The sequence below is a fragment of the Macrosteles quadrilineatus genome, unplaced genomic scaffold (assembly GCF_028750875.1).
Source record: "Macrosteles quadrilineatus isolate MER2022 unplaced genomic scaffold, UCM_ALF_1.0 Scaffold_2__2_contigs__length_208266976, whole genome shotgun sequence".
Taxonomy (NCBI): Eukaryota; Metazoa; Arthropoda; class Insecta; order Hemiptera; family Cicadellidae; genus Macrosteles; species Macrosteles quadrilineatus.
In genome coordinates, this window is record NW_026542595.1 from 198,787,965 (window position 1) to 198,814,000 (window position 26,036).

Consider the following 26,036-nt stretch of genomic DNA (forward strand, 5'->3'; position numbering starts at 1 on the left):
TTCTGAGAATGAATTGTATATTAAATTAATTAATGTATTTTAACGTTTAATATTGTTTTGGAAAAGTTTTACAGGTCTTATTAATCTAAAATAATTTAACTTGCTTAATTTAAAATAGAAACAGTCTTAAAATAAAGTAGAATCCTGTGTAAACCACGAGTATTTCAATACAGAAAGTATTTCAAGTTAAAATTATCAAATTTACAATAGTGAACAGTACAATATTACTGCCAACAAAAAGAGATACACTTTTGTCAAGATTAGCAAATTTTTGTAAGAAAGCGTAATATTTAGAATTTATTAAAAAATTAAAAACTTGAAACACTCATTATGTGTGGATAATTAAAAATCACTAATAATAGAACTTTTTGAGCGAGGTCAACATGTTTTAATATTTATGCTTTTGTCCAGTCGGTAATCAGCTGATTGTTTTACAATGGTAATTTTATGAGTTTTGAGTGTTTTTGGTAAGTCGGTATTCCAAAAACTTCGTCGTAGTCTATGAATGGACGTCAAATTTCAACACTAGTTACAAGACTTGTAACTGTTATTTTTGTAGCTATTATGTAACACTATTTATCACTGTGAGGGTCTGGGTGAATATCTGGCGCAATTCGTGGGTATTCCTTCAGCCGGACCAATGTGGGAGTCCCTCTGGATCTGAAACAAAAATTACAAAACATTAATAACATATATTTTTGAAATCTTGATTTGTAATCTCATAAAAAAATATAAGCTAACATTTTTGAGGTATAGAAATAAACTAAATCGGAAGCAAACGTATGAATAATGAAAAGGCCCTTAATATAAACAACATTTTATAACTAACTATTATAGTAAAAACTTCCTGAAAAAACAAACAAATTATACGTCTAATAACACTAGTAATAATATATTTACACTTATACTGTTGAACCACAAGACGCTAAGTACATATGAAAGCTGGTTAAGTGGTAATCGATTTCGATTGGAATCTATTCGCCTATTGATTCTGATGATGATTGAAGTGTCCAATCGAAATCGATCACCACTTACCATCTTTTATATGTATTTACCGTCTTGTGATTCAACAGTATAAGTGTAAATATAATATTACTAGTGCTATTAGATGTATAATTTGTTTATTATTTTTCAGGTAATTTAATAACACGTGCGATGCTGATCAAGAAGTTATTCAGTTAAAATTTAACCATCTAATTGCTTAACCATCCTAATTGTTCAAATTGAAGTATCTAATGTGCTTGTTCGTTGCACTAACAAACACACACACATGTTATAGGTGTATGATAGGTATTTATAAATAGGTATAGGTATTTAATGAAAACGGCACACCAATGCATTTTAGTTTAGACTTGTTAGTGCGTGAATCTCAGCTACAACTACGTCTGTTCATGGAAGCAGAAATTGAAGATCAATATCAAATATCCTTTTCAACCTGACATATGCTAGCCGATGACCGTTGTGTATTCAAGTACTCAAAAAAGTTGACACCCTCTCTCGGCCTGATAGGTAATCAACATTTGAAGTATTTTAAATTTTAGCCCCACCCATAATGCAATATAAAGTTGGAGCACGTACTCACGTTCTGAGTGCCAGCGAGAGTTTGGAGTCAGCAAAGGAGTTCTTGGATCTCTGAGTCGTTGGGATTCTGACCAGCCTCGCTCCAGCCGTTCTACATCTGCCTTGCAGTACTGCATGCCTGGAAATGGTTTGGTGTTGTAGTTAAATCCCAAGTACAGTATAATAGTAGATTCAATTGTGGCCAAATACGTACAATTCATCACAATTACTTGGTGACTTAGATGAAGCTGGGGTGAAAAAAATATGCAAAAAGATCAAAATGAAAAATTAAAACATGTTATAAAAATTTACTTTTCCAAATAAAACAATTTGTAAAAAAATCGAAGCTCAATTAAAAATAAGTTGAAAAAAAGGATTTGGGATCATGAAACATGAGTGATAGTAACGGGTGACCGAACAATGACTGGTCTTTTTTTCTTTGTAAGCTGTACTAACGTGACGATGACATGAATAAAATACACATATAGTCCAGTCAATGAATGCTCAAAAGGGGGGTATAGAGGGGGGGGAAATTTTTTTTTCTGCGGGAATGTGTTCGGGGTAGTTAGAAGATAAAAATACCAAAAGTCCCACCCCTGGCCCTGCTTCTTCAGCGGGGGGAGGGGGGGGGAAAGACCCCATTTGTTTAGTTTTTTACTTCTACACTGAAAACCGTGCATCGTACGGAAAAAATGTAAATTATAAAAAAGATTATGAAATTATATTGAGATATTAAATAATTATTATTTTATAATCAACCCTTTCGCTTATTACTCAATGCAAAATTTGTATCCAATGGCATCGATTACGGATTATTGCGCCCTATGCAATCAGTTTGAAGATGTGACTTTCAGAATTTATATCACATGATAATACTTTCCATTTATAAATAATTGCTATTTTTTACATAAAATACTTAAAACACAGTCATTTTAATGTACAATTGGTACAATAGCGTACAATTGGTTTCATTACACAAAACAGCACATTCAACTTATTGATGAATTGATTAACGAATACTACACGTTAATAAAACCCCATAGATTTGGTAGAGCTTAAAATATTTTCGAGTTTAAATTATTTACGATGTTGAGAGGGAAAGTTTTCTTACCTGTGCCTCCAGGGTCGTGCACGGAGAACTGAGACTGACAACTGCCACCCCCTCCACTCAAACCTACCCCCAGGCCGCCACACTTGGAGCTTCTGAAACTAAACAAAATATAAGGAATATTTACATAATAGTGCTATGTAAATACAGTAGTAATAAACAACTAAATACAACACTACAATATTGTTAAAAAACGTGGCTTGTCATTTTAAATCCATTGTTTATTATTAAAGCTAACTAGTGTCAAAGCATCATTCACAAAAAAAAAAAAAAAAAAAAAAAAAAAAACTATTGGTAAAATGTTTAAACGATGTCGTTAGGAAAATAAACTAATAATATCCCCTTATTGCATCACCCTTTATATTTAAAATTCGAAATGTAAACAGCATATTACTGTGATATTACTATATCACGTAAAAATTATATCCGTTACAATCTTGTTACCTTCCTCGCGACTTGGCAAAATAAAAGCAGTTACCATGGTCAGCACTCCCTTGGTAGATAAAATGGAAGCAACGTTTACATCCCAGTAACAGTTATTGTTAACACTTTGGGTAAATAGCAACCTGTTCGCCAGTAATGTTATTGAGTGCTACAACAATACACGTATTGCTCCCTATGTAACTGTATTGTCCTTGTGTTTTTAGCATGTAGCTTGAGATTAGTCAGTATTTTAGTCAGTAGGTGGCTTTGCATCCAGTGCCAGAAATAAACATTTTAGTTTATTATGGTACTCTAACGGCTCACCCCTTGCTTTTCTTCAAGTTTCATGTACATACCGTATACTCATGTGGACGGGCAAAGCAAGTTTAAAAGAGACGACAATCAAGCAGAAGCACCTAAATAAAATAGAAAACTTACGTGTCTCTAGTGAGAGTCAGCAGGGTTGAGTGTAGAGGAGGAGGGACCGCTGGGTCCTCATCACTGTCCTCTTCCTTGTTCTTCGGTGTTAGGTTTTCCTTCTCCCCTTCTCCTTTGTCCTTCTCTCCCACCCCCTTTAGATTGGGGTTGGACGCTCCGTCTGGATGTCTGAGCGCCGATAGAGTCTTCCTGTGAGACAGTTAAAATTGTCGAATGTTTTGGAGTAGTATATCCACTTATTGGTACTTAGACTTATTGGTCTACTTTCTCAAAAGATCTTAATTATTTTTTTGGATTTTAGGACCTGCTGGAAACAGGCTCAGAACGACACGAAGATCTTTGGGATTAAAGGAAATGTACGAAAAAATGATTTTTCTACCCCAACACATGTGTAGGACACATTCGTTAGGAAGTAATAAATGTGATCAATCTTGATTTTAATCGTGGCAGTCCAGTAACCGATAGAAGATTATTCAGGGAATGGGAGCTTTTCTTTCTTTTCAGGTTAGGTTAGACTGTTGGTTTGGACATTTATGTTAGGTACAGTTATTTGGATTATACTTGGTACCGTACTTTGGTACTTTTCAACTGGATCCACATTTCTCATGTAAAACACCAAAAGCTTACATAAAACCACAGTTGATGACGAAATTCCACACTAAACGGTTAATTCGTCCTAAACCTAAAATTCAACATTGGGCCTCCAGGATTGAAGTATTACCCTAACAACGAGTCCAATGATGACAGAGACTTGTTAGGTAAGTAAATAATTAACGTATTGAGTAACGTTCAACACTATTCAAGCAACGACCTGAATAAGCAATCGTTTTGGAAGAATGTTAAACCTTTAAAAAAACTGCAATATAATAGATTTTTTGTTCTCGTCCTTCCCTCTTAAATTCATAGTTACGTTATGATTTGTAGATGTAAGATATATTAATTATCAAACGTTGACGAGCTCTATAATTATAGACGTCGAAGTTACTGCATAATGGAATCTAGGACCAACATATATATTATTATCATGTTAATATTGGACAGTATTGTTTTAAATTTAAAAAAAACTAGAGTAATGCAACCGCACTGTACTTGAATTCCACTCAAACCAAACTATTTCCAAGATTTTTAACTTTTAAAACTAATTAACATGCAAAACCAATAACGTCTCTTCCCCATTCCATTTGTAACGCACCGTATCAAAAATAAATCCCTAGATGGCCGTTAGGCGTAACAGTAAAAATCCAAATATACCTTTTGCATAAAATTATAAAAGAACACGGGCCGGTTCGCTCAAATGTCAGAGAGAGTATTCAAATGCTGGGCCGTTACAAACAGAATGTACAACGTCATGCAACATAAACGGTAATGGAGTAGATCCCAAGGGCACTCCGCTCTCTTCTACCACCAGGTACTCCCTCTCTCCTGCAAAACTTTCACCATTGTTCCCGGCACTTGGATAATTTCATTACTGGCCCTTGAGGAATTCGTGGATGGATATTAGGCAGAAACCCTAAAATGTTAATCACTTGTTTTTTGTTTTTTTTTTTCATGAAAAAGTAATGGTTGAAAACAATCGTGATTGTGAAATGTCTGGAAACTTTAATTTTTCGAAGCTTTTGTGGTGTACTGAAATGTTTGTTGATTGTAAATGTAATTTGTGTAAAATAACAAAATAAGTGAAATAAGGTTTAATTAGAAATTATTGGTACAGTAAGAAAATGTTATAATTTTACTAGAGAGGTTATAATAACTTAAATCTCAATTTTTTAAGTGTAATATTAATGTGCCACTTGTTTATAACTTTACGATTTTTGACCTTGGGCACAGAAACTTTGTTATGTAAAATTGATTTAGAGGGAAACAGAACATTAATGTCTATGAATTATTGCTTAAAATAAAATGTAATGTTTATGTATTGCTTAAATGAAAAGGGTATATTACAGCTATATATATATGTTTGAAGTATTGCAGAACCTTAATAACATAAAATCAATTAACATAATCCACTCTGAATTTAATTGGACTCAACATTTTTTCCGTTTTGAAATCAGTTTCTGGCTTGGAAACGATTGAAAAGTGTATAAGAATGTATATTTCTAAATCAGTTTTGGTTGCAGTGATTCGTAAATGGTACTCCTGTTAACCTTCAACCCACCAACCAGAGGTCGCATACAGCTAAATAGAGGAATTTTAAACCGGGTTTACATTGCCGATAGTGGGTGAAACCCCTAGAAATGCACGTGGGGAAAGTAGATCAGTCAGTCACGTATCTGTGGGTGAAAATCATGCAATGGTGAATGTTGCAATAGTTAATGTTTGGTATTTACCTGTATTACTAGGCTGAGCTATTATGTAAAACCCAAATCTAGCAAGGCTATAACTAGATATATGAGGTAACTTAGAGTTTATTTCCAAGGGTGTTCCTAGCTGGTGAATACTGCAACTAAGAAACTCCCAACTTTAGTTAAAAACGAGAGTAGGATTTAACAGACTATTAATGATCTGAAAAAATAGCAACTAGTATTTTTTGTACACAAGAGACTACAAATTTACAAAATACACAAAAAAATCATTCTATATAATTTTTTCGTTGTACATTGAGTTGGTGGATGAATGGTCTACCAATAATAAAGTAGCTACATGTCAAACCAAATCATACTGACTCACAGGTTGGCGTACAGCGGCGTCTCGTAGAGATCTCCACTGTTGAACCTGAGCTTGCATTTGTCACACAACTTGTCCGACATTTGGTCTCCGCCCTGAAATCAAAACATTACTTTATCTTTCACGCAAAGCTAACCTGGTGCATTTTAGAACTACTACTGTTAAAACTAATTGACAGTATGCTTTGGTTGTGGTAATAATTAATGATCAAAATTAGTTTGGCTGTGGGAACTTAAATGGTAGGTCAATAGGGTTAAAAGTCCAATTACCGTTTGTAAACAATTATAATTTAATTTTTTGGAAACAGTTTTTTTAAACCAAAAAAGGTGATCCGGTGTGGATAAATTTTTCTTCCACGATTGGTTGAAAAATAGACCCTTATAATCCGAGGTGAACACAGTCCTTTTTCATGTCTTAGATTAAATATTATTTGATGGTTGCATTGCACTACTTATGTACACTTTCAAATGTAAGCGGTCAAATTTAAAATAAAGACATCGCCAATATTAAATTAATTTTTGATTTCATGAGGCCTATCGTCAGCTATTCTGGCATTATCAGACGCAAAGGCCTCATGACATTTAAAATTCATTAAATTATTAGTGATGTTTTTATTTTGAATTAGATTCAACCCAGTATTACCAGTTCTTTTAGAAAAAGTAAGTTGTGTTTGCAAATTATTTATTTTATCGATCAAGGTTTGGGATCTTGAACAGTTTCTTCACAGTCACCAAGATTTTGAACAATATTCTGCTCATCAACAATCCATTCACCTTGCTGCTTCACAGTTGTCTACTTTTATGTAATAGGTTCAATTGTCTCGCTTCGACAACTTTTAATCTTGGAAGTTTAGGACCTTCCACCCATCGTTCTTCCGTCTGTTTTGGTTCGTACTAAGACTCCTTGTGAGATGTAGTTTTAGCCGGGAAAACTTTGCACTATTAGTCCCAATTTTACCGTATAATGATGACTTTGCTGATTCAAGTTCCTCAAATTTCATATGGGGAATACATTTTAGTCACTAAAAATCATCCTTTTTTCCAAAGGTGTCTCAAGGACGACTTACCATGATGTAGGCAGGCTCACTGACTATGCTGTTGTTATCGTAATCACTGAGTTGCTCAGTGCCAGGACAGCCGTCCAGCATGTTGGTGAGGGACAAGGACTGACATCGGGCCAAGGGACGGTTCTCCAACTCTCTACATGTTGGGTCCAGAGCACCAGACATGGACAGGCGGGAGAGCTGAGTGTAGTCGACAACCCCTGCAAAACAGGTTGTGAAACGTAAGAGCATCGAGAAGGCATCGTCACCTACATTATTGAGCTATACTTGGCAATTATGTGTGTGTTAGTTTGGAGACTGTAGTTGGAGAGTAGGGGTTTAAACTAATTAAATAACCTTTTATTTTCAAAATAAACTTATCACACACTTTTATAGAAATTTCTATATTTCGGCATTAGCCTTATATCAATGCAACAAACCACGATGTGCCACTTGCAAATTAATCATCCCATCAAAAACTTTCACAAGCAGGCAAACAAAAAGATGTTATAACATAAATAGTAACATCACCTGTGAGTCTACTAATGTAATTTACCAAATTTCATGCAAAAATTGTCCTAAAGACTACATTGGCAAAACCACCAATGCTCTAAGAGTTCGTATGAATGGCCACAGATATGATGTAAACCATCCTGATAAACAAAAACCTGTGGCTATTCATGCGAGAGAGCATTCTCAAAATTTTGAACAATGTTATTCATTAAAAGGAATAAGAAAATTGGCAAAAGACGCACCAGACTTGAAATTAAGACAGCTTGAGCAAGCTCATCAATTAATACTTAAATCTAAAACACCTTCCGGTCTAAATTTGAGATAGTATATATATACATATATATATAAATTTTTTTCTTTCTTTCTATCAAAACATTTTCTTTTTTACTTCTTCATAAATTATATGTATTTTGGATTTTTGCTAAAACCATATGATTCAGAGTGGTAAACACTTCTATTTGTTATTGTGTTTGTTCCTGAAGAAGGCTAATGCCGAAATATAGAAATTTCTATAAAAGTGTGTGATAAGTTTATTTTGAAAATGATTAAGCCGTTTGGCAATATTATAAATAACCTTTTATCAACTTCTGAGACATGTTAACTGACGTGTAATACTGCGATGTTATTACGTAGTCCATCTGTTTAAAATTTTTTAACTAAAATACGTCAAAATAGTTTAAAAAAAATAATATGACCTTTGCAAGTTATAAGTTGCTTCGTAATAAGTAAAAATAAAAATAAAACATTTAGATATTAAAGAAGAGATAATAAAAGAAAAACAAAAGAATCTTGAAATAAATTGTATAAATAAAAAAATAGAAATTAAAAAGTACAAGTCTATGCATTGACATTCAGTGTTAAAGAAATTAATGGTACTTTTAAATACATCCTTCGATTGAACTGTTTTATATTTTTTCACTTAAGAAAGAACAAGCATGACACGCGAAAATGAAATGTTTACACGAGTTTGTTGATAGTAGTTTTTCAAGTCGTTAACAGTCATATTTTACTGTGCTTAAGCTACTTTTTAATCTTCATATTGTCAATGTACAAACGAACGTTTAGCTTAATAGCTGTTAATGACTGAAAATTTAGTACAAAGAAATATTAAATGAGTCCCTGTCTCTTCTAGGAAAAACAAATAGAGTAGTAATGACAGAAGTAATGAATATATATTTTTAATCTCAATTGTTGAAAGTTTTAGCTTTGTTACCTCTATTATTTGGAAGTAGTGGAGCTCTATTTCTGTTTATGAACCTTGGAGATCCCTCAGAGAAGTTTTGCATTCGTTGGTTTACAAGTCTGTCGAAGTCGTAAGTCGTTGAATCTATAAAAATATAAAAATAATAAACGAAAATATAGTGTTAGTTAATTCGCAAATAACACAAAGATCTAGCGTACTTTAACTACTCAAAATTGCCTGTTAGATATTTTGTAAAATTTGAAAGATAAATTTCAAACCTTTAAACGTTGAAGTGGACAGCAGTATGTGAATAGGTGGCTGACACTGTGGTCTATTTGGATCTTTGCTTTGATCTACTTCAGGCAGAGGGTTTTCTAGCTGCCCCATGCACAGCGCTATGTCTTCTTCAGTGACCTGAAATATTTTATGTAGATAAACATCGTAGTCAATAATACCTTAAAACAGATTGCAGCTTGGTTTCTATTGGAAGAAAAAATCTTGAAATAGTTCACAATAAGCTTACCTGTAAGCAAGAGTCCTGCATCAGAACGGATTCCTCAGATTCTTCCACTTCCACTATCTCCACTTCAATGTCGTCATCTTCCTCTTCCTCTGCACTTTGTGTTTCTTGTATTCTTTGGACTGGAACAACTGAAACAGATTGAAATGACTATTTACCCTCTAGGAAAATAGTACATTTATCATTCAACAGGTGAATTTTGAATAGGTTTTACAATAAAATACTTAAAAGAACCGAAATTGGCAAATATTCTGTAAAATTATTTAATAATGTAGTCTTGTGGTAAGAATGGGTCCCCAATGAAGTACAACTTTACCTTGAATTAAATTTGGATAGAAATAACATAAGAAGAGAATTTGAAGTTTCACTAATTATCCATAACTATTAATCCATTTAGAACTACGTACCTCTGCTGAGATCACCGTTTTGCTGAACCACTGTAGTCTGGGTTAGTGGTGGCACGACCTTGACTTCCTCATCACCATCCTCCTGTCCGCTAGCTTGTCCTCTAGAAGCCATGAATCTCTCGTAAGCTTCGTCAGTAAGAGGTCCCCCTTTGGTCGGTCTGTAGGGCTCCTCTCTTGAACCACTTGATGAAGACTTACTCTTCCCCTCAGCCTCCGTTCTTCTTTCAGCGCCACAAGTCTTGAACCTCGTAAGATAGCTTCTGGATCCCTTCTCTTTCCCACAGGATGATTTATGTCTATGGTGCAACAAGGATTGACTCTCCAACCATTTTTTGATCATAGATTTCTTATGGTAATCCATAAACCCGTAGCCCATATCTTGATTGCTCTTCAAAGGACCATCAACCCAAGTTTCTTTCTTGGATAGTAGATGTTGTCTACTTTTATGTAATAGGTTCAATTGTCTCGCTTCGACAACTTTTGATCTTGGAATCTTAGGACCATCCACCCATCGTTCTTCCATCTGCTTTGCTTCGTGCTTAGAGTCTTTGTGAGATGTAGTTTTAGCTGGGGAAGACTTTGCACTATTAGTCCCAATTTTACCGTATAATGATGATTTTGACTTCTCTACACCTGATGAAGAATCTCCGGGTACCTTTTGAGGAGAGCAAGGAAGACTTGATGATTTGGTAGATGACTGTTTTACACTGAGAACTGATCGGTTGTCCCTTGGACTCTGGCTTGGACTTTCTCGATGTTCCATTCCACTTCCTCGCAAAGCTTTCCCCATAGCACACCGGTTGTCTCCGGATGTAAGACTAGGAAGGTAGACAGGAGGATGCTCCCCATCGGTCTCCTCGGATCTTCCAACGTATATGACTGTGTCTGCAGACTGTTCGCTGCTAGAGGGATCTACGTCACTTGAACCCGTAGTCCTTCCGATGTCCTCTCCGGCAACCTGGGTAGCTGTGGAATTCCCGAACTGAAAGAAAATGAACGGAGGATATAATAAGGTAACGTTCTTGGCCATACCTTACAAAGTGCATGCACTCAATCTACGAATAAGTGACGAATACACAACTAGCTTTTCCAAGAAAAGAGTTCCGAATATAACTCGTTTGATAACAAGCGAAATTCTAACAACACAATTAAGTGTTATAGTTTCGCCTTAAGCCGGGTTTTCCTAGACACGTAAGTGGAGCGCGGACCGCGTAACGCGGAGAATGGACTCCACTTGTCTCAAGGAGCGTTTTCACAATTAACTACGTACTCTAGTCAATTTAACCAAAGCTTCTTGGGTAGGGCTGATACAGCTGTGTATCAGCATTGTATCAGTTTCTTCTGTCTTAGTGTATTTTTACGCCAAGGGTCGTTTTATCCGAATAGTAATCACTATATTTAGACAGTGACTCACTTTGTTTACTAATTCTTTTAAAGGCTTGCATACCTGGTTGGCATACCAAGTGAGTTTAGAACGGAGTAGGATAACATGTATAACTTTATTACTGAGTAAGATTACGTACCATGTTTGATTGACATTGTTCAAAGACAGGTTCATTATTTAAACCTCAATATCTGCTATGATCTCCAGGTGTGATACTTTTGTTCCTCAGTTCCACAACTATATTGATTATTAGCTATATCAAAAGGTTTACTCTAAGCTTCATCAACGTACCTTGACTCTGCGGCGACGTATCCTATGTATCCTAGCAGCCAGCTGGACAGTTCCTAGCGTCTCTGCGTAGTTTTGAGAGGAAGGGGAGACATGTGTTAGGAGAGTCACGTGACAAGTCAGTGACGACAAACAATCCCTTAACACCTGGGTGAGCTTGTGTTCTCTAGGGACAAAACAAACTTTTGAAAACTGCGTTCAACCTTTGACTATTGATTCAACTAGACATCACCATCTTAAAGTTGTCACCTGTTTTCTATCAAAATCGTCGTAGTTGATGTGAGCCACCGACATATTGCACTGATCTAAATTACTTTTTGTGTTAAGTACAAGAACTTTTTACCAAGTCAAACTGGTGGAACGACATTTTATGAGTTATAGCTACTGTTATGGCCCATCAACTTCAGTACCTAATCAATGTTTAACTTAAGAAGTAGCTTGTAAAATAAATGTCGGGTAAACATTTACACATGATATTGAAGGACTACAGTTTAAACATTATATTTTATTGGGCTTTGCATTACTAAATATTTTCAAAATGACACAATCCACACCTGACACTGAAGTATATTCCGAAACAGGAACCATGATGAGAGAAAGTGCAGTACCTATGATTACCTCAATATCAAAATGGTACAATAATGTTCCTAGCTACGAATCTGCTTTGTATGTTCTTGATCGTATTCTAACAAAGATCGTTTGTCTTATATTTTGTGATGGGAGTTTACCTGTGTGGTGGGTGGCGATTTCCATTGAAGATGGCTAGAAGGACGTTCCCTATAGCTGATAGACTGAGACCTGAGCTAGGCTTGGAGCGATCACTTGCCCCTAGGTCCAGCAAGTGAAGTCTACTACGACCCCCAGCAACTGTGGAGAAAACTACTATGAAAGTAATACAAAATATTCATTAGCAAAATATTCATTGAGTTTTCTATAGGGAGACGACCACACAAGTAGCCTGCTCATTTGAAAAAAAAATAGACATCCCATATTTTCCTAGACTGTTAGGTCGTACCTTGTATCAAAACAAAAATATCCAGCATATTTCCCAACACTTGGTTGTTTATTTCCTACTAGCCTGTTAGGTACCTAACACAACTACCTAGCCTATTTCTCGCAGTCTTCTATGTTTAATCTCTACAAGTTTGTTTTGTATACCAACTCAAATATCCAGTATATTTCTCGCCAGCCTGTTGATACCTCTCTACCGGTTTTTTTTCATACCAACCCAAATATTCAGCCTATTTCTCACCCGCCTGTTTTGTATCCCAACCCAAATATTCAGCCTATATCTCACCCGCCTGTTTTGTATCCCAACCCAAATATTCAGCCTATTTCTCACCAGCCTGTTTTGTATCCCAACTCCAATATTCAACCTTTTTATCGCCAGCCTGTTTTGTATCCCAACCCAAATATCCAGCCTATTTTTCGCCAGCCTGTTGTTCAGTCTCTATCAGCCTGTTCTGTATTCATGGCTCGCCGGTTGGATCATTATTCTTCAACCTCATCAATCTTCGCCTCTGCAGCTTCACTCAATAAGACTTAAATAACTTATTGACACCATCCATCTTACTGTCTAGTCGATGGTATTATTTATAAAGATGTTATGGTAGATATAAACTATTAAATTAATTGTTTTATCGCAAATATTTATTCCAAATTAATGTAAAGGCTCAAATGAATATATAATTTATCACCAAATTAACTGTACAAATTTTCAAATATAAATTTGTTTTGAATATTTGACAAGGTCTCTAGTATATATTTTTGATACTTGAATAGTCTGGTCTAGTCTTTAGAAATATATCAAAATTATGAGTTGTGAAAATATATTTTACTAATCATTTGTACTCGAGAATAAAAAAATAATTCATTTAATTGTCTTGTCTTAAACAGGAATGAAACTGAAGTATTCCAAAACAACAAGTTTCTTAAATTAAACTTTGCACATATCTTAAATACTAAAATAAAAATTTGAATAAATCTTAATAAAAAAAACAAAATTAAATATGGATAATTAAGGAAATAAAACGCATGCTTGAGACTACAACGTAATATTTGTAAAGATAAATTTAAACATTAGCGAAACTAACATAGAAACAAGGCAATTCCAATCTTACCAACGCTATCAGTGCAGTTTTAAGAACTTTAAGCAAACTTATTATTTAAGAATTTGGTTTCTCCTATAATTTTCTATTAAAAACAGTTAATAGTACGTAAGTACTAAGTAAAAATTGATACCCAGTGTAACATAATTTGTACATAAATATAACGTCTTATAAATAATAACATTAAAAGTGTAAATATGTTAAGGAATGTTGCAAGACGTCTCCGTTTGTATTCACAGAATGACAACTATAAAACTATGGAGGTTCGGACGCCTTTTTCAATCTATTGGTTTGAGACTATGTGTGATTTATGGAAGGTTTGGCCTTTACCATGTACTGTTTAATATCGACAGTCAGTGTATTGAAGCAGTATACGTTGGAAGACCTTTTTTACTATCCCCCACACCACTAAAAACTGTTTCTACGTCAACAATGTGTTCCTATTTAAAACTGGTATTTATAACTATCTGAAATCACTAACTGTATAGTTACTTATACATCTACATATAACAAGTATCTACTTTTAACACAGGAAAAATAACGTTACACTTCAAATGTATTCAGTAAAAAAAAAAAAAAACTAGCTCGCTATGACTCACCTGCGCCCTTGGACGCGACGTTGTACTGGTAGATGTGCAACGTGAAGAGGAAGTGCGCATGCGCAGATCTGGCACTGAGGGCGGAGTCTAGGTAGTACGCAGCCTTGTCTGCTGAGGGGACGCGCAGCTCGCTGTAGTTCTGTACTTCCTCGCGCAAGTAAACGCCTGGTGACTGCTCACAATCTGGTAATTGGTGGAAATCAGTATCAATAGTTTATCCCTGGAAACACTATAAATCTTTGATTTAAAGTTTGGCCAGACTCAAAGAGCTGACAACAGTATCTACCCATACAATAGTCAAGATCAAGTGCAAAGACGTTAGATGAGACAAACAACACGTGAATGCCACACCTTAGTTTATGGGCTTAAATTGGGTTAAAAAGGGTCCACGCTTTAAAACAACAATGGGTTCTCCACTCAGAGAAAAGTCAGGATCACGGACGTGAGGGTAGGCACATTATAAAGAGGTTAGCAGCCCAATTATAATCCAACTAGAAACTAGACTTGAATGATACATTTGAGTTTTTGGTGACTTGTGGTATTGTATTACTGTAAAACTTTATTTGTGTAACCATGAAACCCCTTAGTATTAAATATATTCAAATTTACTAGACTCTTTGCTTCTGGTACAAATATATATGATTGAGAATATTTATTGTAAGCTGTAGGTGTATTGTAAAACCTCAAAATACAGCAGTATGATGCTGAGTTTTTCATACTAAAATATTTACTCTAAGATAATTCAGTCTATATAGTGGCGTTCCCCGCATCCGTCGTTTTAAAATTTTTGTACTAATTTTTGTACTTTTGTATTTTTTAAATATTTTTTGTATTTTTAGCGAATTTCCCATATAGGGAATAAGCTATTACCGTAGTACTCACGGTAAGACCTGGACCCGGGACCGATTTTTTTTTCGTTTTGAGGTCCCTAGAGGTCAAAAACACCATCCGTTCAAATTCATATATATATATATATATATATATATATATATATATATATATATATATATATATAGTTATGTTTATATATATATATATATGTGTCCGTTAGCGCGATAACTCGAGCAAAAATGATCCGATTTTGATGAAATTTGGTACAAACGTGTAAACCTACGTTTATTCGAACGAGTTCGCGAACCAGCATGATCGGACCATGGGAACGGGGGTTTATGGGGGCTTTTATGGGGAAAAAATGGGTTTTTCCCATTTTTGACCCAAAAAACATAAAATTTTGCAATTTCTTTTGAAACTATTTTGTAGAGCTTAAAAAAACAAATAATTTAGTATATTGAAGCGTTATAATGCGCCTAATGGTTACGGAGAAAATTCCAAAAAATTGTAAATTTAAAATTCCCATGTTATTCTTATGGAGAATAAGTAAACTGTTGTAGTTTGCTTGTTTATAAACATATTTTGCCCAAATTTGGAAAATGTTTTTATTTCTTACTAACTATTAACATTTTACATAAAAAACACTTTTACCCTCCCTGTTGCAGCAAACCTAAGTATGTTTTAAACTGATTCTATTTAAATAGGGAATAAATGTGATAATTTTAAGGAGACATTTTAGTGTAAATCCATTCAGGGAAATGGAAATTCGCTTAGTCTGCAGGTTTGCTGCGGCGGGGGTATTTTGTATTTTTTTAATGACTAATTTTTGTACGATATGGATAACCTTTGAAATAGTTCGGCGATATTTTACATCTAGTGGTTAGAGCCCGTAGCTTAGCTACTGACCTGGGGGCTAGGATTCGAACCATCCAGTACACCATTGGTGTTTGGTATGAATTTATACTGTGACACAGATGAGCGATGCAAGCCTTTAAGCTATAAGCAGGTACATCTCTCAGGGGAGAAATACTTTTTATGTTTAAACACCTTCTACTCACTGGGGATCATACATAAGTACTCAAGTAGACACTAACCGTCAGCGTGTCCTATGAGCAGGTCCTTCATGCCAGTAGACACCTCCACAGCCGACACCCTGACCGAGAACCTTGCTCCGGTCTTCAGCTTCTGCTCATTGATTCCGCGGAACAACCAGGATATGGCACAAGGGATGACTCCAAGAGCGTCTGGCGATCCTATCATCGTCTGACTTTTGCCTTAAAAAAAGTGGACAAAAAGTTATAAAGTCGCAAATTTAATAGCAAGTGACTAAAATTAAGTAAGTAAGTCAATTATAAGTCAAAGTAAGTTAATCAAAGAGGGTTTTCTTATTTTCAATACTACACACATATAGACTACTCCATATGCCATATTAAAATAATTCCAAAATATCCTTTGTCCTATAAATACACCTTTTTGTTAAATACCCTTAACATACGTCATCGTTATGTATGTTATGATACTTAACGTAAGTTTCGTTACGGTACAATTCGCAGTTATAATATGTACCTATCGGCTCAAGATGCTACCTTTAACTGAATATTTAGATAATTTGTATACATACCATGAAAAAAATACACATATTTGGTTGTTTTATCAATAAAGGTTTTTCAGGTAGGCCCGTTTAGCAGCTACAGCCTCAATTATAACTGCCCGAAAAAAGGTTATAGTGAAATGCATTAAGACGATCCAAACACAATTTCTGCTTGTTTATTGAATAAAAGGCATACATTTGGTCTTCATTGACCTTTTTAACAAGACTTGTTAGTATTTCCTAACTATTTGTTTGGAAACTTGACTTCCTCCCAGTCCACATTAGTTAAGAGTGCTGATTTAACAAGTTGGAGATTCCAGAAGATTCCCGAAAGGTGTTCCTTACAGGGAATCATAAATTGATCCTTTCAACAGACTTTTAGACCTACCTAGCTTAGAGTGTCCAAAGCAGAGGAGACAACCGTCACTTCCATTGATGACGGCGTGCAAAATGTCAACAAGCGCTGTGGAGGTGACGTCCATCTTTGAAGCAAATGAAACAAATGATACTTAACTCAATAACCATTACATGGGTATAGACACGATTTTGTAAGCATCTTAATAAAAAAAAATCTATTATTACAGTTTATTCTGTAGTAAGAAAAGGAAGAACAAATATGAGATATCAAAAGCCTTTTTGGCAGGTCGGGAACATGGGATGAGACTTATTGACATGGGACGTTTTGGGTGGCTAGATCAATATGGCTACAACAGATTGCAAGAAGGTCCAATTTCACATCACACCTGATTGTCATCTTCGGTGAAGATAGCGTCGAATGCGAACATCTTGGGGGCGGCGACTGCCACCCTCCGGTCCTGAGCCTCGGGGGTGTGGCTGGCAGCGGGGGCGGGGTCTGTCAAGGTCACCTGCTTGTGGCGGCGATCTACCTTGAAACTTGCCGTGTCTTCTGAACTGCCAGCCACCTTCAGCATCACCTTCACCTGGAATAGGAGTTGTAATGTCGATCACCATACTTGATTGCGACTCTGATTTTTTACGGCTTGACCTTAGTGAAGAAATCCTCTTTTTATTTGTGAACTAATGGTATTACAAAACAACCAAGTAACCGGTGAATCTCTTATAGTGTCAAGAGCTAGCTTCTTTGAAGAATGTATATTGAATTAGTTTTTTTATTGTTTCTCCGCTTTGTGTAAATAAATGCCTGCATGGGCATAACTTTTCTTAGTGAGAGGTTATGTCTCAATTCATCAAACGTTCAGGAAATAAACGACAAACGAATATACTTTTTTTCTCCAGTTAGACACTGCCTCTTCAATATTTAGAAACCCCTGGTCTATGAGCCAGGAGAACAAAGACTTCGGAATGAAGCATTGATTATAAATCAGCAATTTTTCAAGCCATATTTAGAATTTTACATTTCTGCTGCCATTATTATGTATAACTTAGATAGGTGCCTGCCACAAACCGCCATGGAATTAGTAGCGCTAGAAATATTTACATTTGTTAAAAAGAAAAAATTAAAAAAATGAAAATTTTGTTTGTTAAATTTTTGTGAATCAATTGGACCTCGCCGACAAGTTTTGCAAACTTGGCGAGGCCAAGATTTTGCACTATCACAAATAAATATATTTGAATTTTGAATTTTGAATTTGAATATCCCTCATTGTACGAGGATATTTGTTACCTGTCTTTTTTCTAGGTATAGGGAAACTTTATATGCGTTAATCATTTAGTAAAAAGGTTTAGGAAACAAAGAAGAAGATTTGTTTGAAGTTCATTGTTGGTGATTATACGAGTAAATTGATGTGGTTTAAAGGTTGGACATTATCTAGCACAGTGGTAAATTAAAATATACAACTTTTCGTGATCTGAAATCGAACCCCGTCCTACGGTGAACAAAATTAACTGATACATCACTACTAACATTTACACAAACCCCAAATTAAAATGGAATAGCTACAAGAAGAGCTAATAGAAAATTTTAGTCTCATTGGCAGCACTATTGCAAGCTGTGCGATTAGTTTTCCATTGTTGTGAGCTGTTTCCCTTACTTTTCTTTTCCTACGTATGGATTTTTTGTGTTTTGTGATTGGTTATATTTTGCATTTTGTATCAATACTTGACTAACATAAAGTGCATATACTTGATTGCTAATTTTTGTAGCTATTCCAACTGAGGTTGGGTTTTGTGTATTAGTTGCGACGTGTCAGTTTTTTTTCACCTGAAGACGGCATCAGAATTCAAATCCCGAAACGTTGAATATTGCATTTTACCACTGTGATTGAAAAAGTCCGTTATAAACTTTCAAACAACAAAATGGAAACGCAATAAATACGGTATTACTTTATTGTAAAATATTTAGGAAATAGTAGGTAATTCCATAACGAATACATAAAGAGTCGGTTGTAATAAAAATTTTAATAACCTTGTTGTAAATTAAATTTAAATAACAGTTTAAATAAAACTCATCTACATGAAATTTCACAAAATTACCACCCCAAACTCCTATAACCCCTCGCTCTAATTACTATTTAATATTTTATCTTTCATCCTAGCTCTAGCTAAGCTGTCATTACAGCCGGCAGCCAAACACGACGTAAATCCTTGATTTGCCTCATGGATGGATCGTCAGCCCGTCACAAAGGGAAGTTTAATGTTTCCCCCCTTATCCCCTGAATTGTTACGCAGTTTATCGGCACAGTAAACCCCCTCCCCCTCCACATCCCCCCCGGCTATCAGACGTTAATTGGCACAGTAATCCTTGTAAGTGATAGCCCGTCTGTGACTCGCCCCAGGCCTAGTGTACATCGTCCAATCAGAAGCCAGGACTTTGTCGCTTTCTTGGAACGACGCTGTTATCTGCTTAATTGCCCTAAGTTGATGGATAAAACTTGGAGATTGTTTATGGCTGAAAGTTGGAGGTGATTGAATGAGTTCCATTTGTATGATTTTTTACTTTATGGAAATGGAAAATTTGTTGTTGGATTGTAAGTATACAAAATAATACTTTTTTGTATTATCCTTATTTTATTTAAGTTACGGTTACTTCTTAATTTACAAACTTATACCCTTACTATACATAGACAAAGCCTATTGTAAAAAATGGCCGAAATAAATCTTGAATCTTGAATCTTGAGTCTAGAATCTTGAATCATATAACTTTGTTTATCTATTGACAACTACACCTAAAACATTAAAAAAAATGCATAAAGAATACTATATTACCGTATTTAACACTTTAGTTAATTAAGGGGTAAACAAGTTTTGCAACTAAATCATTTAAGTTTTTAGATGAGTAATTAAGAGACATTGGAGTTAAAAAAGGAAAATTTACTTTGTAATTTCATAAATTATTGATTACACCAATATAAACTATGGTTGAAACATGCAAAAATTAAAATAGAGTATTACAAGATTCACTAAATCCTGGAACTAACTGGCTTGAAAAGAGATAAAAAAACAGTTCACAAGGCTTGAAGTTGAAGTATGTGGCTTCTTCAAGTTTAAAAGAAGTGGGACAGAGTGATTCGAACTAGTTTGATTAGCTAGGTGCCTTGGCATCGCCTGTACAGCATTTGAAACAAACAATTCAACTTGATATTGTAACCACGATACCCATTAAAGAGAAAACTAGCAAGCTTATATGGACAAATATTTACGATACGTAAATATTAACTGATACGTGGTATGATTAAAATGGAAAAGAACAAAATCTGAATGTACTAAAGAACCTATCTTTCTAGCTGCAATCCTTTGTACATTTGAGCATCTCTGTGACAAACTTTGAAAGAAAATCACACAAACACTCTCAACAGAAACGGCATGAAACGACAAGAAAGGAATACACAAAAGAGAGGAATAAAAAAACATAGTAAATTAATTATAGGTCCTTATTAAATACTGGACGAGAGAGCATGATACTTTACTGTTTTGCAGCTATCTCCAAAAGTGGAATAAAAATACACAAAAAACAACAAACCTAGCATTCAAATATACTTTGAAGATTAGAATATAATAATAGATACTTACAATTGTATTTCAGTCAAATGTAAGAGAAAACACCCTAGATCAAAATATCCAATAAAATAATATTTTTAAATTGTCCCTACTTATCAATAAGTTCCCAGTTTGTAATAATATTTTATACCATTGTTCTGCATTGTAAAATATAAAATCGATATTCGTGTTTTTCTTTCTTCCCTTTTCTTGCGTTGTTTATTAACTTTAGACAAAAATAACAAGACAATCACAAAATACAAGAAAGATATTGCTGAAGATGATAACATGTTTCTGTTGTTCATAACAAATTTTCATAAGGATTTTTTGACAGAAATATACGTAAATTTCACATACAAAAGTGTAATGATTAATGAATAACAAAAACACTATTAGAGCAATTATGTAAAATACTTTTGAATAATAATGTAGCAACTACAAAAAAAACTGTTCACGTTACAGCCATTAAATATAGGCACATGGTTTAATACAGTTGTAGACTGAAATTATTAGTCCGTATAAGATAATAAACGTAATTCAAGGGGTCTGAAAAAAGGGAAAATTAGAGGGCATTTTATAAACAAGCCCCAAACAACATGCACTTCATCATAGGACACTTGGGGGTCGTTTGGATTGTGGGAGGCGGGGGCTAACAAACTCAAATTCCACTCTTGAATGAGACTCAGTGTGAATGTTAATGTACAATATGAACTGTAAGCGTGTTTTTCTGATTTAAATCCAATTTATTTTACCATACAAATTTACAGTGGATTTTTACCTTGTGCGTGCACATGATTATTTATAAACAATAGAAACAAATAGGAAAACTTCATATTTATGATTAAATTTTAAGAATATTGTTTTGTCCTCAAGTTTTCTTTTTACAATGAATATTTAACTTTTAGGTTAAAAACTAGATTCAAACAATCAACATGGACATTTTGTTAAGACTACTGTAAAGTTCTATGTAAGGTGTTTAAGTAATTTCTAGGTTATAGCGGTGTGTCTGTAATTATTCTGTATTAATGGCAGTTTCTCGCCTAAAGACGGGGTCAGACTCTATATCTCAAATCATCATGAAACTTATTTGATTGTTAATTTAAAAATTGTTATTCGTATAAAAGTACTAACACGTATGCCGCTAATCGAAAGTGTATTAGGCTACAACCTAATGTAATAGATTAAAGAAGTAAATAACAATAATAAGTTAGAATGATTCTTACTCACCCCAAAATAAAAAAACTTAGATTAAAAAAGGAAATTGCCATAATTTAAAACCTCATTTACAAAAAAAGAAAAATGATGTACTCATAAACAATAACTCGTCTCCTAGTTAATAACCAAACAGTAAAGAGCAAATAATGAAATTAACCCTAAATAATATGAACTAAATTTCGTCGACACTAGCGCCAAGTGTCACTAACTAAACACGTAAAACGAGCTTCAAATGTTACAAAGGGATGATAAGTCTACTTGCGTGGGTGGGTCTTTTATAATGTAACTCACTCAGTGATTTAAGCAGACTCTTTGGTTCAGAAGATCACTTAGATTAAGCTACCGTGGTTAGTGAAACTCATAAATTTAGCCTAAAGTCTTTAATTACGTCAGAGACGCTTAGAGCCTCCCCTAAGTGATCTTTGGATGACCTTTCTCCCCCAAGTGAAGAAGGGTCCTGAGACAGTGGAGACCTTCTTGAAGCACTTGGCATTTAATTAACACCTAGTCACGTGGTTTGGGCAAATTTACCTTTAAAAGGTCAAGCTCTTCCCCCTTGTGTATGATTAATTAACACTATCATACCAAAGAGTCTTGAAGATCTCAGCTTTCTTGGCATATCTCCATTAGCTCAGAGACAATACTCAAAATAACATAGCCAGAAAGTTGTCTCAGTAAACCGAAGTTATAACAAATAAATAGTTTTGCTTGATTTCAGTTCAGGTGTCAAAATATAACCCTAAAATATTCAAACAACAATTAACTGTATTTTAACCAAGTTTTGTCACAATCGCAGCCCGTTGAGGGTTTTAGGGGATTTCGTGTAAGGTGCAAGTCAACTAACAAATAGCGTAAGTATCAGTTTAGAATATGGATACACTGTTAATTTATAGATATTAGGTATTCACATGTTGTATTTTTGTAAGCAGTTTTATACAAAAGTGACATAGCTAAATCAAAACATCGACAGTGAGTGGCTTAATATGCCGGCTTCTTCCAGATCATGTTAAACTGAGCGAACAAGCCAATGAGATTGTAAAGTATATGATATTATATTTTCCCCATCCGTCAAAAAGTATATAGAAATAAAAGAAAATGTAAAGGGTGACACGAAGAGGCTGTTATTTTACAATTAAAATACCAGACACATTGAAAAATCCACAAGCTCTGTTAGCTCTGAAAAAAGCACATGTAAAAAACGCCCTCGATCAATCAGAATTGCTTGATTTTGAGCAATCAGAATGAAATGGAACATCAACATAATCAACATTTTTCATTCAAGTATTTTCATTCGCAAAACCACTACAAATAAATTATGGATTTTTTACAACTTTACTTAAGTAAACCAAGAATTCTAGTATACAATATATATATATATATATATATTTATTTATTAAGAGCTCCTGATACGTATTTAAGTATAGATGTACACATTATTTATAAACAGTGTGCCAATAAACAATTCTTATTGACCAATGGACAATAACCAAAACATATTTCCTGCTGGTAAGAGCTCTTCCCTCGAGCACGGACTTGCAGTCCATTCGGGGAATACTATTCTTACCCTAATAATGTATTCCTGTATTTATAAACCTGAATAAAGTGATTTTTGATTTGATTTGATTTGATTTGAAACAAAATAAAGTAATACAGAGATAGAGTAGTGGTAAGTCATAAATCAAGTTCGTTTTATTCATTACCATCTTTTTCAAACTGGTGTCCTTCAAATGAGACTTTGGAGTATTATTTGTACATAATTATGTTGTTAATACATCCGTAGACTTTGAGGTATGGGCCTTGTCTGATACGTCTGGTGTATAAATTAAAAAGTATCAATCCCTTTGAGGACACCCTGTATATCTTCAAATCTTCAATTCAGAATGTTATTGGTATGATTGGATGTTTAGGTTTGGACTTAATTCCATTGTACTATTGTACACCTTGCTAGGTTTCCTACGTATTAAACTTACTGACTATCCAAATCTACCTTGCCAACTCCAGTGATATCCTTGCCCCCTATTCTCCTGAGCAGTGCTGGAGGTATGGGGGGTGGCGCCCTCACCAGCGCCCCACAGAAGCCACCGGGCGCCCCTGGTGGCTCCTCCTCCAGCCTGCGTCGTCGGTGACCGTGTGAGTGGCATTGGCTCATCGTCTGCTCAAATCCTCTAGAAAAAAGGAAAAACACATAAAATAACTAAAGTAGGCTAATTTACAAATTTTACTTACAATACAACTTGGGTTATACAAAGTCACAAAAATGATTTGCTGGATGAAAATGTATTTTCCCAATTCCACAACGAATGCCCAGGTCTTATAAACTTATAGGAGGTATGTGTTTTATCAGTTTTATGTGTTCGTTTGCGTGATACCATCAGTAATAAAGGCTAAAGGTGGGACCTTCATTCAATTCCAATAATGATCCTATGCTTTCGAAATTATCAATTGCTCTCAATGCAACACATATTACAACGACCAAAGTCAGTGACGAAAATGGTCGTTAAATGAATTACATGACAGCTTTGTTGATGAATGAAACATGCAAATTTTATTAAGCTGAAATACATATTACAACCACAATATTCGAGGACCTCTGGGTACAGTCTCAAATGATAAACAAGTTGATTTGTCTAAACTAATCCTCCCCTTCGTATACAAAGTGAACGTGGTAACTGGTTGGCTACCCAACTACGGCTTTAGTTTCGTCCTTGGTCAAAACTAAGATTCGTTCAAATTTTATATCGTTATGTGCAATGCCATTGCGTACGTATTTATAGAAGCATATTGCACAGTACGCAAACGATGGCACGTATCGGAGAAACGTATGTAGTGTTTATAAATTAATTGCTTTATTTATTAAAAGCTTATCAATGAAAAAGTGTCACACTGTGATAAACTAATGGTGGACGTACAAATTGTTTAGTGAATCTTGATCACTTTGATGCATTTGATGTTCCATACAAAACCCTTAACCATAAAAGGTCAATTTACAAAAAAAGGGCCTTGGAATAAGAAAAATCCAAGTTTCAACAATAAAAGTCTCCTAAAGACTAAGGGTCAAATATTTCATACACTCTTCAAGAAATTATGATGTAGAAACGTTGGGCTATTTATGTTTCAAGGATTCGATAATATATATTTTTAAATAATAAAAACTTTGTTTGGTAGAAAATAAAACAGTAAATAAGGGTTTCAATTAGGGTAAAAACACCGTGTTCATCCGTATTTACTTATTTTGTTTTCAAACTTGGTTTCGTTTTGAATATCTTAAAATATGAAATCGCGAAGTTATCAGAATTATATGAAGCTACAAGATTCAAAGCTAAATTGAGTACGTGTAGATTGTCTGGGCTGATAGAGTTTACCGATGTAAATAAGGTCTACATTTCGTTTCGGAAGAAAGGTTTACTGCCAGTGATAAGCATCGAGCTTACCGTTGTCAGGGCAACAACTCGCTTTCAGATACTTCTTATCATTTACCTTTTACTTTCTTAACAGAATTGTACTTTTTCCTCAATCTCAACCCTTGAACCCCTAGAATACTTTAGTATTTGTAAGCTCATGCAAGTTTAGGCAAAAAGAAAAAAATAATAATCAGAATACTGATATCACCTTACATGTTCAACGAAAAAAGTACATTTTAAGGTATTTGCTACTAAAACTTAGCTCAGAAAAAATATTACTTGTTTAAAACTATTTTAGTTGTAAAATTACGATCACTTTTCTGCATAAAATACATATAGTTTACAATTTGTGGTTTTCCAAGTAATCAGTATAAGTCTTGTAGTAAATGTGAACCCGTTTTGAAAGTTTTTGGATACAATTTCAATACACCTTAAAGGGAAATGTTTGCTGTAACCGTGGAATTATAAAATTAAGATACATTATACAATTTATTACACTGAAATTCCAGGAGTAATATAATGTAATTATAAAATTAAGATACGTTATACAATTTATTACACTGAAATTCCAGGAGTAATATAAGGAGATTGAGAAAAATACATGATACTGTAGTGATGCCTGCTTATGCGGTTGGATCCCACATAAACGGGGTTTATGAGGGGTTTTATGTGGTTGGCTTTCATTATGAGAAGCTGTGTTCAAATCCCACCAATGATTTTATTCCTAGTTATTTATTGTGACCTACTGACCCTAAGAATGCAATGGAAACAAAAAGGGTGAGGTGGTCTTGTCTATCTGGGGAG

General features: G+C 34.6%; 1 protein-coding gene across 2 annotated transcripts in view; it reads right to left on the bottom strand.

Annotated features, from left to right (window-relative positions):
- Positions 1–327: 327 nt before the first annotated feature.
- Positions 328–26,036, bottom strand: part of LOC128987787 (kinesin-like protein CG14535) — a 78,356-nt gene continuing 52,647 nt past the window's right edge. The window contains exons 3-19 of one of the 2 annotated variants that reach the window (XM_054408813.1): positions 23,819–23,996; positions 17,403–17,600; positions 17,048–17,141; positions 16,163–16,342; positions 14,238–14,420; positions 12,259–12,397; positions 11,534–11,696; positions 9,859–10,840; positions 9,455–9,582; positions 9,210–9,345; positions 8,962–9,075; positions 7,260–7,456; positions 6,197–6,288; positions 3,530–3,718; positions 2,672–2,769; positions 1,583–1,699; positions 328–660 (exon numbers count right to left, since the gene is read on the bottom strand). In XM_054408813.1, the coding sequence (XP_054264788.1) occupies positions 629–660; positions 1,583–1,699; positions 2,672–2,769; positions 3,530–3,718; positions 6,197–6,288; positions 7,260–7,456; positions 8,962–9,075; positions 9,210–9,345; positions 9,455–9,582; positions 9,859–10,840; positions 11,534–11,696; positions 12,259–12,397; positions 14,238–14,420; positions 16,163–16,342; positions 17,048–17,141; positions 17,403–17,600; positions 23,819–23,980 (3,204 nt within the window). In that variant the 5' untranslated portion in view covers positions 23,981–23,996 and the 3' untranslated portion in view covers positions 328–628. Of the gene's footprint in view, positions 661–1,578; positions 1,700–2,671; positions 2,770–3,529; positions 3,719–6,196; positions 6,289–7,259; positions 7,457–8,961; positions 9,076–9,209; positions 9,346–9,454; positions 9,583–9,858; positions 10,841–11,533; positions 11,697–12,258; positions 12,398–14,237; positions 14,421–16,162; positions 16,343–17,047; positions 17,142–17,402; positions 17,601–23,818; positions 23,997–26,036 lie in introns of both variants that reach the window. The other variant, XM_054408812.1, reaches the window with a different exon arrangement.